General features: G+C 41.7%; 1 protein-coding gene across 2 annotated transcripts in view; it reads left to right on the forward strand.

The window, feature by feature from the left end:
• SCAMP5 (secretory carrier membrane protein 5) overlaps window positions 1-14,327 on the forward strand; it is a 113,215-nt gene that overhangs the window by 75,658 nt on the left and 23,230 nt on the right. For both annotated transcript variants that reach the window (XM_053717389.1, XM_053717388.1), the window contains exon 5: window positions 13,753-13,854. In XM_053717389.1, coding sequence (XP_053573364.1) covers window positions 13,753-13,854 — 102 coding nt within the window. The remainder of the gene's footprint in view (window positions 1-13,752; window positions 13,855-14,327) is intronic.

Here is a 14,327-nt window from a genome sequence, read left to right on the forward strand (position 1 = left end):
TTAAATAGCAGAATATATATTTTATCCTATTGTTTTATAAACACTGTTTAGAATTGTATTGCTTGGATGTTAAAGGTTTTTAGTCCCATTGTGTTAAATAAATAAGGCTGAATTGTGAAGGTATATTGTTCTGGGTTTTGTAAGAAGAATAGCATATCTTAAGAGTTGGTTCTAACGCATATAAACTTTTATTTAGTTTCCTTTTATTGCAAATATAGTTCAATATGTTTATGGATATTAACTAAATAAAAGAATTCAGATATTTATATTAATTGTATGGTCTAGTAGGTGCATGGTTGATAAGGGTTTCTATTTCTTTGTATTGTGTTTATAACCCTGCCATAAACTTATATATATTATTTGGATAGCACTGCTAAGATTTTCATAAATATACTGACAGAGTCAAGGGCCTTTCATAGTTCCCCAAATCAGGCTCTGTTATTTTTACGAACGGAGATTATATAAAGTTTCAGTTTTTGCTGTGTTGTGAAATTATTTAGTTTTTTATTACATTCTCTGTAAATAAACGATGGAACAATAAACTCAGGGGAAAAGAATTTGCCTTGGACAAAGGGAGATTTTCTTTAAGGATTTTTTTTTTCTTTTCTGGTACGGTGCACAATTGCAATTTTATGCTTGTTACATAGGTTCCACATACTCTTGATTTTATTTTTTTTATAACATAAGGAATCTTTATCATAATTCCAATAAAATTGTTTGCTAATAAATGGAACAGAGGTCTGTTCCTAAGTATATTTATTTATAAGTGCAGCAAATCTATATAAATTTAAAGTGACCAGGGTCATTTTATATTTTAATTATTTTAAATATTTTAAAATTTTATTTTAGCCTCATATCTCCATGGAGTATGTTGTCTAAGCTAATGCCACAGCTTCTCCTCAAACGTCCCAAGTCCCATTGTTATGGCGTCACATGCAGTGCTCTGCAGTTCCTCTCAATCTCCTGGAGGAGTTATTTGTTGCAGAATTGTCTGCCCATGTGTCTTCTGGTATCTGTGGCTTTATCTGCTTTTCCTATCTTAAAGGGAAATCGCTAGAGGAAATTTAATAATCGGATAGTAAGGTTTCTGCTCCGCTTGATATTATTTATATTGCCTTCCTTATAGTCTGATAAGGAGGTTAGTTGGTAGCATTTGAGGGTTAAATCTCCAATTCGGACAGTATAATTCCTTCATCTGATGCTGGAGTGGAGGACTTCTTCAGATGTATGCTTGCACACCTCGGGTACTGTTAAATGAGGTTTTAGCTACCTGGATGAGAGATACTCCTGTCGTTGCCAACCCTTGGAAGTTTTGTAAACTTTATCAGTTTCTATGATTTTCCTTCCTAGGTGGAAGTGTTTTATAGACGTGCTATGGAGAGTCCACAGGAATAGGAGGTACTGGGGATACTTTTCCACCTGTCTTCCGTCCTTTAAAGGATTTTCCTGTCGCTGACCAGAGAGCCTCGACCCCTATGGAGGGTAACTAACTCCTTATGGATCCTTAGATAAGAAGCTGGAGGTTAATTGTTCTTTAAAGCAATGCTTTGTCGTCTTAGACTAGCTGTGCTAGCCCGCTGATGGATGTTGTGGCCTAGTAGTTAACAAGCTTAGCTTTGAAGGCTCATGGTTTAGAGCTCGAATCAAGGCATGGGCCTTTGTTTCCTTCTCAATACTTAACAAAGCAGCATATCTTTTAAAGCATTGTGGCTGATTTGGTCAGCAGAGAAACCTACCTGTGGCTTAGTGGTTCAGCCTCGGCTTATAGCTCTGAAGTTGCAGCTTCAATATTTTAGGTTTTCTCCAATTCCATGCTGCAGGTTTTTCCTTTCAAGGATGAGACCTTGTTGGATTTGGTCTGGCAGAATGATCCTCTGACTTTCGGGGAAAAAAGTTTTTTTTCTACCACATGTCAAGTAAGACTAACGGAAAGTTTTTATTTTCCTTTTTCTGCAGGGTTTGTCAGGTCTTGGTATCCAACTAATCTTCGTTCAATCTAAGATTTCCTCCCATGGGCAGATTTCTCCTTCTAGAGTATCTGCAATCCAGGTTTGATTAGAAGCATTCCTTGAACTGGGTTCAAGATCTTCATCTCTGGGAGTGATTGTTCCAGTCTGGGAACGAGATCTAGGTATTTCTTCAAGTTCTCTCAGCTTCTGACCTTCAAAGTAGTATCCATTCTCCTTTGGTTCAAGAAGGGCCTGTTCATATCGAACATAGATAGATTCTCTATCTAGAAGAAGATCTCTAACAGGAACCAGATAATCCAAGAGTTTTTTTTCCTTTTTCTTCTCCCTGCAGTCTTCTGTCCGGCCATCAGCAAGCTCTGGTGGTCCAGTAGATAGCTTAGTCGTTTTGTAACCAGATGTTTGGGAGGGAATTGGTCTGATGGTTGCCATGGACATCATTCCCTTTACTATTTTCTCTTAAATGGAGAATTTTCGGATCTGTCTCAGTGGATAGATCTAGATCAGTAGATAAAAGACTCCCTCCAGTACTGTTTTTTCAGGAGTACCTTTATCAGGGCGCGTGCTTCTTGAGACATTCCTGGGTAATGTGGCAACGGGTATCTACCTTCTGGACTGGGAACCAGTCTGGTACTTGCTTGAGGCACAGGGATTATTAATCTCTGAAGTTTCTGCAGTCTTCTTTTACATTTGAGGGTGAGTTATATTGCTCTGATGGCCTGGCCTCAGTCTTCATTAAATTGGCAATTTCACCTCTATGGCTTACATCATCTACCAGGGTGGAACTCAGGGTTCTTTAGCCTTGTAGTAGGTGATTTGATTTGTTCAGTGGGAAGCAGCTCACAATTGCTGTCTGTTTTCCTCTCTTTAAGGGTGAACAATTGGACTTCTGAACAGACAGATAATTCCCCCGGGGAATGGGCTCTCCGTCCAGATGTGTTTTCTAGGTAAAATCTAAAATGGCAAGTGATCCCCAGACCACCTTGATAAATGTTCTGGCGGGTTTTTTTCTTTGGAATCAGTCTTGCATACCCATTTCCTCTGGGTTTTTTTCTTTGGAATCAGTCTTGCATACCCATTTCCTCTGGGTTTTTTTTTTTCTCTCCTTTCAAGAGTCATTATTCGTATCAAACAGGAGAGAGAGTCAGTGATTCTAATAGCCCCTGCGTGGTCTCGCAGGATCTGGTATGCAGACCTAGTGAAATGGTCTCCTCTCCCTCCTTGGAGCCTCTGAGGATGGACCTTCTGAATCAGGGCCCTTCTTTCTTTCTATATTTGTTTCTCTAAAGCTGACTGCTTGGAGATTGATTGATTACTTGGTCTAAGCATGGTTTTTCTGACTCTGTCTTTAAGACCATGTTTTAGGCTTGCATGCCAGTTACTAGAAAGTTTTACCATAAGATATGGCGTAAATATCTTATTGTGTGAATCCAAGGGTTACTCTTGGAGTAGGGTTGGGATTCCTGGGAATTCGTTTTTTTCCCCAGGAATGGCCTGGAGAAGGGGTTTTCGGTCAGTACCCTCCGGGGTCCGATGTCTGCTCTATCCATTCTGCTGCACAAGCGTCTGGTGGACATGCCAGATGTCCAATCCTTTTGTCAGGCCCTGGTCAGAATCAGGCCTGTGTTTAAATCAGTTTCTCCACCTTAGAGTCTTAACCTTGTCCTTAAAGTTTTGCATCAGGCTCCGTTTGAGCCTATGCATTCCTTAGATATTAAGATGTTATCTTGGAAGGTTTTGCTTCTTGTTGCCATTTCTTCTGCTAGGAGAGTCTCTGAACTCTCGGGGTTGCAGTATGATTCCCCTTATCTTATCTTTCAATTTGATAAGGTGGTTCTGCGTACTATGCATTTAGAAAGGTTGCGTACTATGCATTTAGAAAGGTTTCCTTTCTAAAGTTGTTTCAAATAGGAATATTGATCAGGAAATCGTTGTGCCTTCTTTGTGTCTTAATCCTTCTTCTCATAAGGAGCGTTTGCTGCACAACCTAGATGTGGTGCGTGCGCCGAAATTCTACTTGCAGGCGACTAAGGACTTCGCCAGTCTTCTGCTTTGTTTGTCTGTTTTCTCTGAGAAACGCAAGGGTCAGAAAGCTACGGCTACTTCTCTTTCGCTCTGTCTGAAGAGTGTTATGCGTTTGGCCTATGAAACTGCTGGTCATCAGCCTCCTGAGAGAATCACAGCTCATTCCACAAGGGCTGTTTCTTTTTTCTGGGCTTTCAAACATGAAGCTTCTGTTGAACAAATTTTCAAGGTTGCTACTTGGTCCTCTATGCATACTTTTTCTAAATTTTATCAATTTGATACTTTTGCTTCTGTTGAGGCTTCTTTTGGGAGAAAGGTTCTTCAAGCAGTGGTGCCTTCTGTTAAGGTTGCCTATCTTCTGTGTCCTCTAGCTTGGGTATTGATTCCCAACAGTAATTGATGATGATCCGTGGACTTACCGTGTCATTAGAAAGAAAACAAAATTTATGCTTACCTGATAAATTTATTTATTTCTTGACACAGTGAGTCAATGGCCCGCCCTGTTTTTCAGACAGTTTTTTGGTATATAAACTTCAGGCACCTCTGCATCTTGTGTTATTTCCTTTTCTCCTTTCCTTCGGTCGAATGACTGGGGTTTGTGGGTAGGGAAGTGATACTTAACAGCTTTCCTGTGGTGCTCTTTGCCTCCTCCTGCTGGCCATTGAGTGATATTCCCAACAGTAATTGATGGTGATCCGTGGACTCACCGTGTCAAGAAAGAAATACATTTATCAGGTAAGCATACATTTCGTTTTATTTAAAAAAAAAAAAAAAAACAACAAGCTGCAAGCGCCTGTATTTCTTGGAGTAACACTGGCAATTTATATAGATAAAGAGCTGTCAAAATACTGTCCAATAGAAGTCAATATCCCCCACTGAAAAGATCTTCAAACAGATGCATTACTTGAAGCTTCAGTTTATTGAATCTTGACACAGCAGAGAAAAGAAGATTATTAAGGATTAGTATTTGTCTCACATACAAATGTGGTAGAATGGATTCTAATAATTCATCTTTTTTAGTGGCAATAATATAATGCATAAATAAATAAAATACTACACCAATCTTACAAACGAGTAACAGACTCTTTAATCTTTTTTTGCAATGCTTTTTTTTTTTTTTTAATAGTGTTTTATTTTATAGCAACAATGCAACATGTAAATAAAAAAAAAATTAAAAAATACAACTTTTAATTATGTTAATTTAAATCTATAAATGTTTTATAATTTATGTGCTTTTTGTATTATTATTATTATTTATTTATAAAGACCCAACAGATTCTGCAGCACTGTCCATGGGTACAAAAATAAAAGTACAGTACAATATAAAAGACACCAGACAAAGTTTAACAAACAAATACAGGGAGAATTGAGGGCCCTGTTCCCGTGGGAACTTACAATCTAGATGGGTAGGAGGGTGAGAAACAGGAGGTGGGGACTGCAACAGTGAGAATGATGTTAGTGTGGAGTTAGATGGGGGCAGCAATTAGGCAAGTGAAATTAATTTGTTACTGAGTTGGATAATAAGCTTCCCTGAACAGAAAGGTCTTTAGGGAGCGTTTAAAGGAGGAAAGGTTAGGGGAGAGTCTGAAGGTCTCGGAAGTGCATTCCAGATGGTTGGTGCCGCACGAGAGAAATCCTGTAGCCTAGCATGGGAGGAGGCAGAGGCAGAAGACAGATCAAGTAAGATAAGTATTGAGTAGTGGCCGTTTGTTTTTTTTTTAGCAGAAAGAAGATCATTGGTAACCTTGGTGAGGGCAGTCTCAGTTGAGTGTTGGGAACGGAAGCCAGATTGCAAGGGGTCGAGCAGTGAGTTGGAGGACAAGAAGTGGGTTAAGCGATCGAAGACTAGTTTTTCCAGGACTTTTGAAGCTAGCGGAAGCAGTGATATGGGGCGGTAGTTTGCAGGAGAATTGGGGTCGAGGGAGGGTTTTTTGAGGATGGGGGTGACCTTTGCATGTTTGAAGGAAGATGGGAATGAACCGGTAGTAAGGGATAGGTTGAATATGTGAGTAAGAGCTAGAGTGAGGGTAGAAGACAGAGAAGGTATTAGATGTGAAGGTATAGGGTCAAGTGGGCAGGTAGTGAGGTGTGAGGAAGATAATAGCGAACTCACTTCATTCTCAGTGGTAGGGTGGAAGGTGCTGAGAGTGGTGGAGGGGGTTCCCGGGGGTGGAGATGGAAGGTTGCAGTCTTGTGTTGGGATATTACTTCGGATGGTAATTGTTTTTTTGAAAAAGTAGTCTGCCAGGTCTTGAGCACTAAAGGCAGATGAAGGGGGTGGAGCAGGTGGATAAAGGAGAGAGTTGAAAATGGAGAAGAGATCTGCAAAGAAGATAAATATTTTAAAGGCAAAAAAAAAACCAAACTAAAAACTTAATACTTGCAGTCTGTCTTCCAGTACCTAATATGGTGGTCAGAAGTATGAGGAGGGAGAAAGCTGTTTGGGAAGGTATCAGGAAGGTGGGGAAGTGTAAGGTGGGAGGGCAATATCCTGCATTAAAAAACTATTACCCTTACCAACTAACTATATAACCCCTTCACTGCCGGGAATTTCAGGGGTGTGGTGCGCAGTTGCAATTAGTGGCTTTCTAATTACCAAAAACTAACTGCAAAGCCATGCATGTCTACTATTTCGGAACAAAAGGAACCTCAGAGAACCTTTTACAACCATTTGTCTTATGACTGCAGTAGTTGTGTGTAAATAATTTCAGTGAGAAAACCCAAAGTTTGTGAAAAAGTTAATAATTTTTTTAATATGATCGCATTTATTGTTGAAAAAGGAGCATGAAATATACCAAAATAGGCCTAGATCAACACCTTGGGATGTCTGCTTAAAAGAAATATATCGTTTTGATGGGTAAATAAATAAAAAAGACTGTTTCTGTTTACATAGTGATAGCAAAAATGCTAACAATTCTTCTGTATTTTGGGCAAAATTTTCTATAAAATTCCTGGTAGTGAAGGGGTTAAAAACTCAAGATAGGTTTATACTTTTTTATTATTATCATTATTATTATTATTAATGTAGGTTTTAAAATACACTTTTTTTTTAATTAAAGTATATTTCCATCTTTAAGTGGGAGGACAGTCCACTGCTTCATTCATTTATTACTTGTGGGAATTAAGAACCTGGCCACCAGGAGGAGGCAAGGACACCCCAGCCAAAAGCTTTAAATATCTCCCCCACTCCCTTCATCCCCCAGTCATTCTTTGCCTTTCGTCACAGGAGGTTGGCAGAGAAGTGTCAGTAGATTCGGAGTAGTTCCTTATGGAGGGTATTTACCCTTCGGAATGGGACTGGAGTTTTAAGTAGTCCTGTCAGCCTCTCAGTGAGAGCATGGGTGAAAGTTTGAGTCCGGAAATGCAGGGAGAGTCTTTCTGTGAAACCATCCCGACTCATGATTAACAGCTCCTTAAGCAATCGGCGTTGACGAGTTTCGCTGCCTGCTTTATGCACTCACGTCCATGTCAGGAGCGATACTACTAACCTGGCACACTTGAAGGGCCGTGTTCCTGTTCCACAGCATAGATTCTGGTAAGATTGTTTCATTTATACACATATAACGCAAGAAGACATTGTCACAGTGCGTCTCCTTTTATCTGTATAGAATCAAGGGTTAATATCCCTGGAAGACGGATTTTTGAACAGGGGGGGGATTTATGCATAATATCTTTATTGTGTTTGATGCTGCGTCATGTGAGAGATGAAGCTCTATATAGTGCAGGCGCGATCCTACATGGCACTCTGTGACCGGGTGTGGCCTCTTCAACTTCCTCTTTCCTGATCGGCAGTTGTGGGAGACGTAACGGTTCTCTGTGGTCCGGGTCATAGGAGGTGGTGAGTGCCCCAGCCATTGGTGTATAAAGGTGCGATTTAATCTATCTAGTCCATATTAAAGGCGCAAGCTATGGAGGACTCTAATATGTTAGAGGATACTCCCTCTTTAATTAAATCTAATACCTGTGTTTATTGTGAGGAGGTACAGGTTGATCTGCCTGCTCATTTGTGTTCCACATGCTTTGATAAGATTGCAATATCTAAAAAGACTAAGATACTTAGTACTACTGAGCCGTCCACCTCTGAGGGTTCTCCGTCCCGTGAGGTGCGTTTCCTACATTCATCTCCGATTACACATGCAGCTCCCCAGGGCCCTACTGATCCTCCCACCGGAGGGGCCCCTTAGCCGCCAGATTTCGCTGCCCAGTTGCAAACTTCAATGCCTTACCACGCCCTGTGAAGCGCAAACAAAGGTAAAGACATAGCCTTCCGTCCCAGGGGTCATTCTCTCTGGGACGGAATCTGCATCTTCTAGACCTCCGGCAGTCGAGGAGCCAAATTTTAAGTTTAAGATGGAGCATTTGTGCTTTTTACTGAAAGAAGTGCTTGCTACGTTGGAGGTTCCAGAACCGAAACTTCCGTAAGAGCTTTCGATCCCTAGATAGGGTTTCTGAGGACAGGGTGGTGCCTCAGACCTTCCCAGTCCCCGTGAAGATGGCTACTATTATTAAGAATGAGTGGGAGAAACTTGGCTCGTCCTTTTCTGCCTCTACCTCGTTTAAAAAGCTGTTCCCCGTTCCGGACTCTCAGCTTGAGCTATGGGGGGGCTGTTCCTAAGGTGAATGGAGCTATCTCCTCACTCGCTAAGCTTACGACTATTCCCCCTCGAGGATAGTTAATCGTTTAAAGAGCCCATGGATAAAAAATTAGAATCCATGTTGAGGAAGATGTTTCAACTCACGGGGTTTGTTTTTCAACCGGCAGCAGCGATCGCTGCGGTGGCTGGAGTGGCTACCTACTGGTGTGACGCACTGTCAGCTATGGTTGACGTGGAGACACCCATCAAGGAGATACAGGAAAAGATTAAGGCCTTAAGGGTAGCTAATTCTTTTATCTGTGATGCTAATATGCAGGTTATTTGCCTGAATGCCAAGACATCAGGTTTCTCTGTTGTAGCCCGTAGGGCTCTGTGGCTAAAGTTGTGGTTCTGCTGACATGACTTCCAAGTCTAGATTACTATCCCTTCCTTTTCCAGGGGAACGTTTTTTGGTCCAGGCCTGGACTCTATCATATTCACGGTCACGGGAGGCAAGGGTGCTTTTCCTTCCACAGGATAAGAAGATTAAGCCTAAGGGCTCTACTTTTCGTCCCTTTCGTTCGGACAAGTCTCAACACCAGTAGCCGGCTGCGAAGACCGTGCTGTTGAAGGGATCTTGGAAGCCAGCTCAATCTTGAAACAAATCCAAGCAGAGTAAGAAGCACGCCGAGACAAAGTCGGCATGAAGGGGTGACCCCAGATCCGTCTCTGGATTGCGTAGGGGGGCAAACTATCTCTGTTTGCAGAGGCTTGAATGAGAGACATACAGGATCCATGGGTTCTGGAGGTTATCACCCAGGTTTACAGGATAGGGTTTAAGACTCATCCCCCAGGGGCAGATTCCTCCTGTCAAACCTATCCTCAAGACCAGAGAAGAGAGACGCCTTTCTAGAGTGTGTGAGGGATCTCTCAACTCTTGGAGTAATCATTTCAGTACCTCTAACAGAAAAGGGTCTAAGGTACTATTCAAATCTTTTCGTGGTCCCAAAGAAGGAGGGCACGTTCCTCCAAATTCTGGACCTAAAGTGCCTAAACAAGTTTCTGTCAGTTCCATTGTTCAAAATGGAGACTATCAAATCGATTCTGCCCCTAGTTCAAGAGGGGCAATTTATGACGACAATAGACTTGAAGGATGCTTACCTTCACGTGCCAATACATAGAGACCACCTCAGGTTCCTAAGATTCGCTTTTCTGGACCAACACTTCCAGTTTGTGGCCCTACCGTTCGGTCTGACGACTGACCCAAGAGTCTTTACGAGGGTTCTGGGAGCGCTGCTTGCTGTAGCGAGAGCGAGAGGTATTGCAGTGGCTCCTTATCTGGACGATATCCTGGTCCAGGCTCCGTCCTGCAGTCTCACGGAGGACCACTCGAGGGCTCTTCTTCTCCTTCGAACCCACGGATGGAAGATAAACGAGGGAAAGAGTTCTCTGGTTCCCAGCAACAGGGTGGAGTTCCTGGGTATGATAATAGATTCCATATCTATGAAAATCTTCTTGACAGATCAGAGACGTTCCAAGATTGCGTCCAGCTGTCTTGTCCTTCAGATCTCCTCAAGGCCATCTGTGGCCAAGTACATGGAGGTGATCATGCTCATGGTTTCCAGCATAGATCTCATTCCTTTAGCGAGGTTCCATCTCAGACCTCTGCAGTTATGTATGTTGAGACAATGGAATGGCGATCACAGCAGATCTTTCTGGATAATCGAGCAAGGGAATCCCTCTCTTTGTGGGTCCGTCCGAGACAGCTGTCACAGGGGACATCCTTCTTTAGACCATCCTGGGAGATTGTGACCACGGATGCAAGTCTATCAGGATGGGGAGCTGTTTGGGTTGCCAGAAGGCTACAGGGCAGGTGGACTCAAGAGAAGTCGCCCCTACCAATAAATATCCTGGTGCTAAGAGCAATATACAATGCTCTGAGGGGTCGTCCCATCTCATCAGATTCCAGTCAGACAACATTACCTCGGTGGCGTACATAAACTATCAGGGGGAACAAGAAGCTCCCTAGCCATGAGGGAGGTGTCTCGGATTCTGGAATGGGCAGAGACCTACAGCTGTTCACTCTCAGGGATCCACATTCCGGGTGTGGACAACTGGGAAGCGGATTTCCTCTGCAGACAATCATTGCCACTTCTTTCTTGAGTGGTGGCCCACATCAAACAGGAGCAAGCTTCAACCATTCTGATTGCTCCGTTGTGGCCACGGAGGACGTGGTTTGCGGATCTGGTGGGAATGTCGTTGTCTCCTCCATGGAGGTTACCCTGTCGCAGAGATCTGCTGGTTCAGGGTCCTTTTTTCCACCAAAATCTCGATTCTCTGAGGCTGACTGTGTGGCGATTGAACACCTAGTCTTGGCCAAGAGAGGGTTCTCGGAGAGAGTGATTGATACTCTCATTCAGGCCAGGAAACCGGTCACTCGTCACATCTATCATAAGGTGTGGAGGACCTATGTATCCTGGTTTGAGGAACGTGTATATCCCTGGCACAAGATTAGGGTATACAGGATTCTGACTTTTCTCCAAGATGGTCTGGATAAGGGTCTTGCCGCCAGTTTCTTAAAGGGACAGATTTCGGCCTTATCGGTTCTGTTACACAAGAAGCTAGCGGAGCTTCATGATATTCAGTCCTTTGTTCAGGCTTTGTCCAGAATCAGACCAGTATTTAGAACTTCTGCTCCTCCTTGGAGCTTGAACTTGGTTCTTAAGGTTTTGCAGAGGGCTCCATTTGAGCCTATGCATGCGCTTGACATTAAGATTCTTTCCTGGAAGGTTCTATTTCTTCTGGCTATTGCATTGGCTCGCAAAGTCTCTGAATTAGCGGCCTTGCAATATGAGCCCCCTTACTGTTTTTTCACCCTGATAAAGCTGTGCTTCGCACTGGGTTGGGGTTTCTTTCCAAGGTTGTGTCAAATCGTAACATCAGTCAGGAGATAGCAGTTCCTCCCTTGTGTCTTAACCCTTCTTTATCTAAGGAAAAGTTACTTCATAACTTGGATGTGGTTCGAGCCCTGAAGTTTTATCTTCAGGCCACGAAGGATTTCAGACCGACTTTGTCTTTATTTGTTGTGTATTCAGGGAAGCGTAGGGGGCAGAGGGCCTCTTCCACTTCACTGTCTTTTTGGTTGAGGAGCGTTATCCGTTTGGCCTATGAGACAGCGGGACATAAGCCTCCTCAGATGGTTACGGCTCACTCAACTAGGGCTGTGACCTCTTCTTGGGTCTTTAAGAACGAGGCTTCTATGGAGCAGATTTGTAAGGCGGCTGCTTGGTCCTCCTTACATACTTTTGCAAAAGTTTACAAATTTGATCTTTTTTCTTCGGTGGAAACTGTTTTTGGGAGACAGGTTTGCAGGTTGTGGTGCCCTCAGTATAGGGTCCGCCTCCTTTTACTCTTTTGTTTAGTTCATTAAGTGTTGAGCTTGGGTATTTGTTCCCACAAGTAATAAATGAATGAAGCAGTGGACTCTCCTCCCATTAAGATGGAAAACATAAATTTTGCTTACCTGATAATTTAATTTCTATCTGTGGGAGGAGAGTCCACTGCTCCCGCCCGTTTGCTCCTATGGGCAGACCTAAATTTATTTATTCTTGTGGCACAATTTATACCCTGATATTTCTCCTACTGTTCCTTGTTCCCTTGGCAGAATAACTGGGGGATGAGAGGAGTGGGGGTTTCTTTGCCTCCTCCTGGTGGCCAGGTTCTTAATTCCCATTAGTAATGAATGAATGAAGCAGTGGACTCTCCTCCCACAGATGGAAATTAAATTATCAGGTAAGCATAATTTATGTTTTTATGTTCCTTTACAGTAAATCTGTAACCTGTTACAAAGAAAATAAAATACAAAACAATGTTAAAGGGACATGAAATAGAAATATCTTTCATGACTCAGAGTTTACAGAATGCTTCTCACAATGTTATCCACTAACACTGCTGTCGTCTAGTGTGTATAACATTGTTAAATGCATTCTTTCATTGCTTCAGAAACATGCATGCTACCTACCTAGATATGCTGTTCAATACTGGATACTTTGATAGCAGAAGTAATTTATTTATTTTTATAATTATACACAATCTGATCCATAAAAGTAAAATATTAGGCTTCATGTCCCTTTTTAAGAAAAAACCCATCGTAAACCGTAATTGTGATATCAATATTGTCTTTTGCACCACTGAAAAAAAAATGTAAACTTCCATGATTTAGATACAGCAACGTTGATTCACTTCTAACCTCAAATGTTCTATGTTCTGTTCCTATCCTTTTTTGAAAAATAAATCTAGGCTGATTGGGGCTCAGGAGCGTGCACTTATCGTTAATACTGTGGATAGGTAGGTTCAGGAGCAGCAATGCACTACTGGGAGCTAGCTGGTGATTGGTGGCTACACACATATGCCTCTTATCATTGGCTCCTCAGATGTGTTCAGCTAACTCCCAGTAGTTGACTGCTGCTCTAGACCTGACTTTTGTGTTTAACCCCATTGGAAGCAATTGTTTGGTTTTAATTAAATTAAAGGGACATGAAAATGCAAACTACTTCTATATGTGGTTACTGTGTCCATTTGGGTTTGTGTATTCATTGCCAGATAGTTAAGTATTGCATCAATGTTCTATTGTTGTAGTACTCACTGGAGGTTTTCTAGCTTTTGTTGTTGTTGTTTTTTAAATATATTAAAACATCTCAAAGCATTTCTTCTTGTCAGGTTTCTTTGATTATTAGACGTGTAGAATTATCTGGCCTTCGTTAAAAAAAAATATTTGTATTGCTTTTTCGTATGCAAAAAAACGCCAAAACTGTCCATGTCTATATAAATTTGTTTAAACTAAAGAGTACATAACACTCAAAAGCACATTGGATTTTTTAAGAAAAGGCTAAGGGATTGATGATAAACTCACTGGCATGGAGATAAATAACGCAGAACTTTTTTTTAAGTATCGTAATGTGTCTCTCCTTCACCTTCAGAGCCCTGCATATAAACAGCTCTCAAGCTAAAAGTTCCTTTTCTAATTTTTGTTGACCTCATAGAACTGGCAAGACAACTTAGATAATCTCGCCAGGCCAGTGAGCTTTATGTCATCGGGCCCTAAATCTCTGTGTGTGTGTGTGTGTGTGTGTGTGTGTGTGTGTGTAATCCTCTTCTCTGTTATAAATTGATTTCTCTTCTCACAGGACGGACAGCTCCTTTAATTTCATGGCTTTCTTCTTTGTATTCATTGCTCAGCTGGTGGTCAGTATAATTCAGGCAGTGGGCATTCCAGGCTGGGGAGTTTGGTGAGTATTTTTAGAGGTCAATTAAATGGACATAAAACCCAAAATATTTATTTCATGATGCAGAAAAAGCATATAATTTTAAAAATAAAAATTCCAATTTTCTTCTACTATCAAATTAACTTTGTTCTTTTGGTATCCTTTGAAGGAACAGCAATGCACTACTGAGAGCTAGCTGAACACATTGAGTGAGCCAATGGCAAGAGGCATAAGTGTGCAGCCAAAAATCAACAGCTAGCTCCCAATAGTAAATTGCTGCTTCTGAACTTACTTTGTATCCATTGTTAAATGCATACCTAAGAGAGCAAAGCAAGTTAGGTAATAGATGTAAATTGGAAAGTTATTTAAAATTGCATGCTCTAGCCGAATCATAAAAAATTAATTTTGACGTTACTGTCCCTTTAATTGATTTCAGATGTCTGTGTTGCTTGGCACACCTAGGCTGACGCATGTCATGTCCTGTTCACACACGCACA

The sequence above is a fragment of the Bombina bombina genome, chromosome 6, assembly GCF_027579735.1.
Source record: "Bombina bombina isolate aBomBom1 chromosome 6, aBomBom1.pri, whole genome shotgun sequence".
NCBI lineage: Eukaryota > Metazoa > Chordata > Amphibia > Anura > Bombinatoridae > Bombina > Bombina bombina.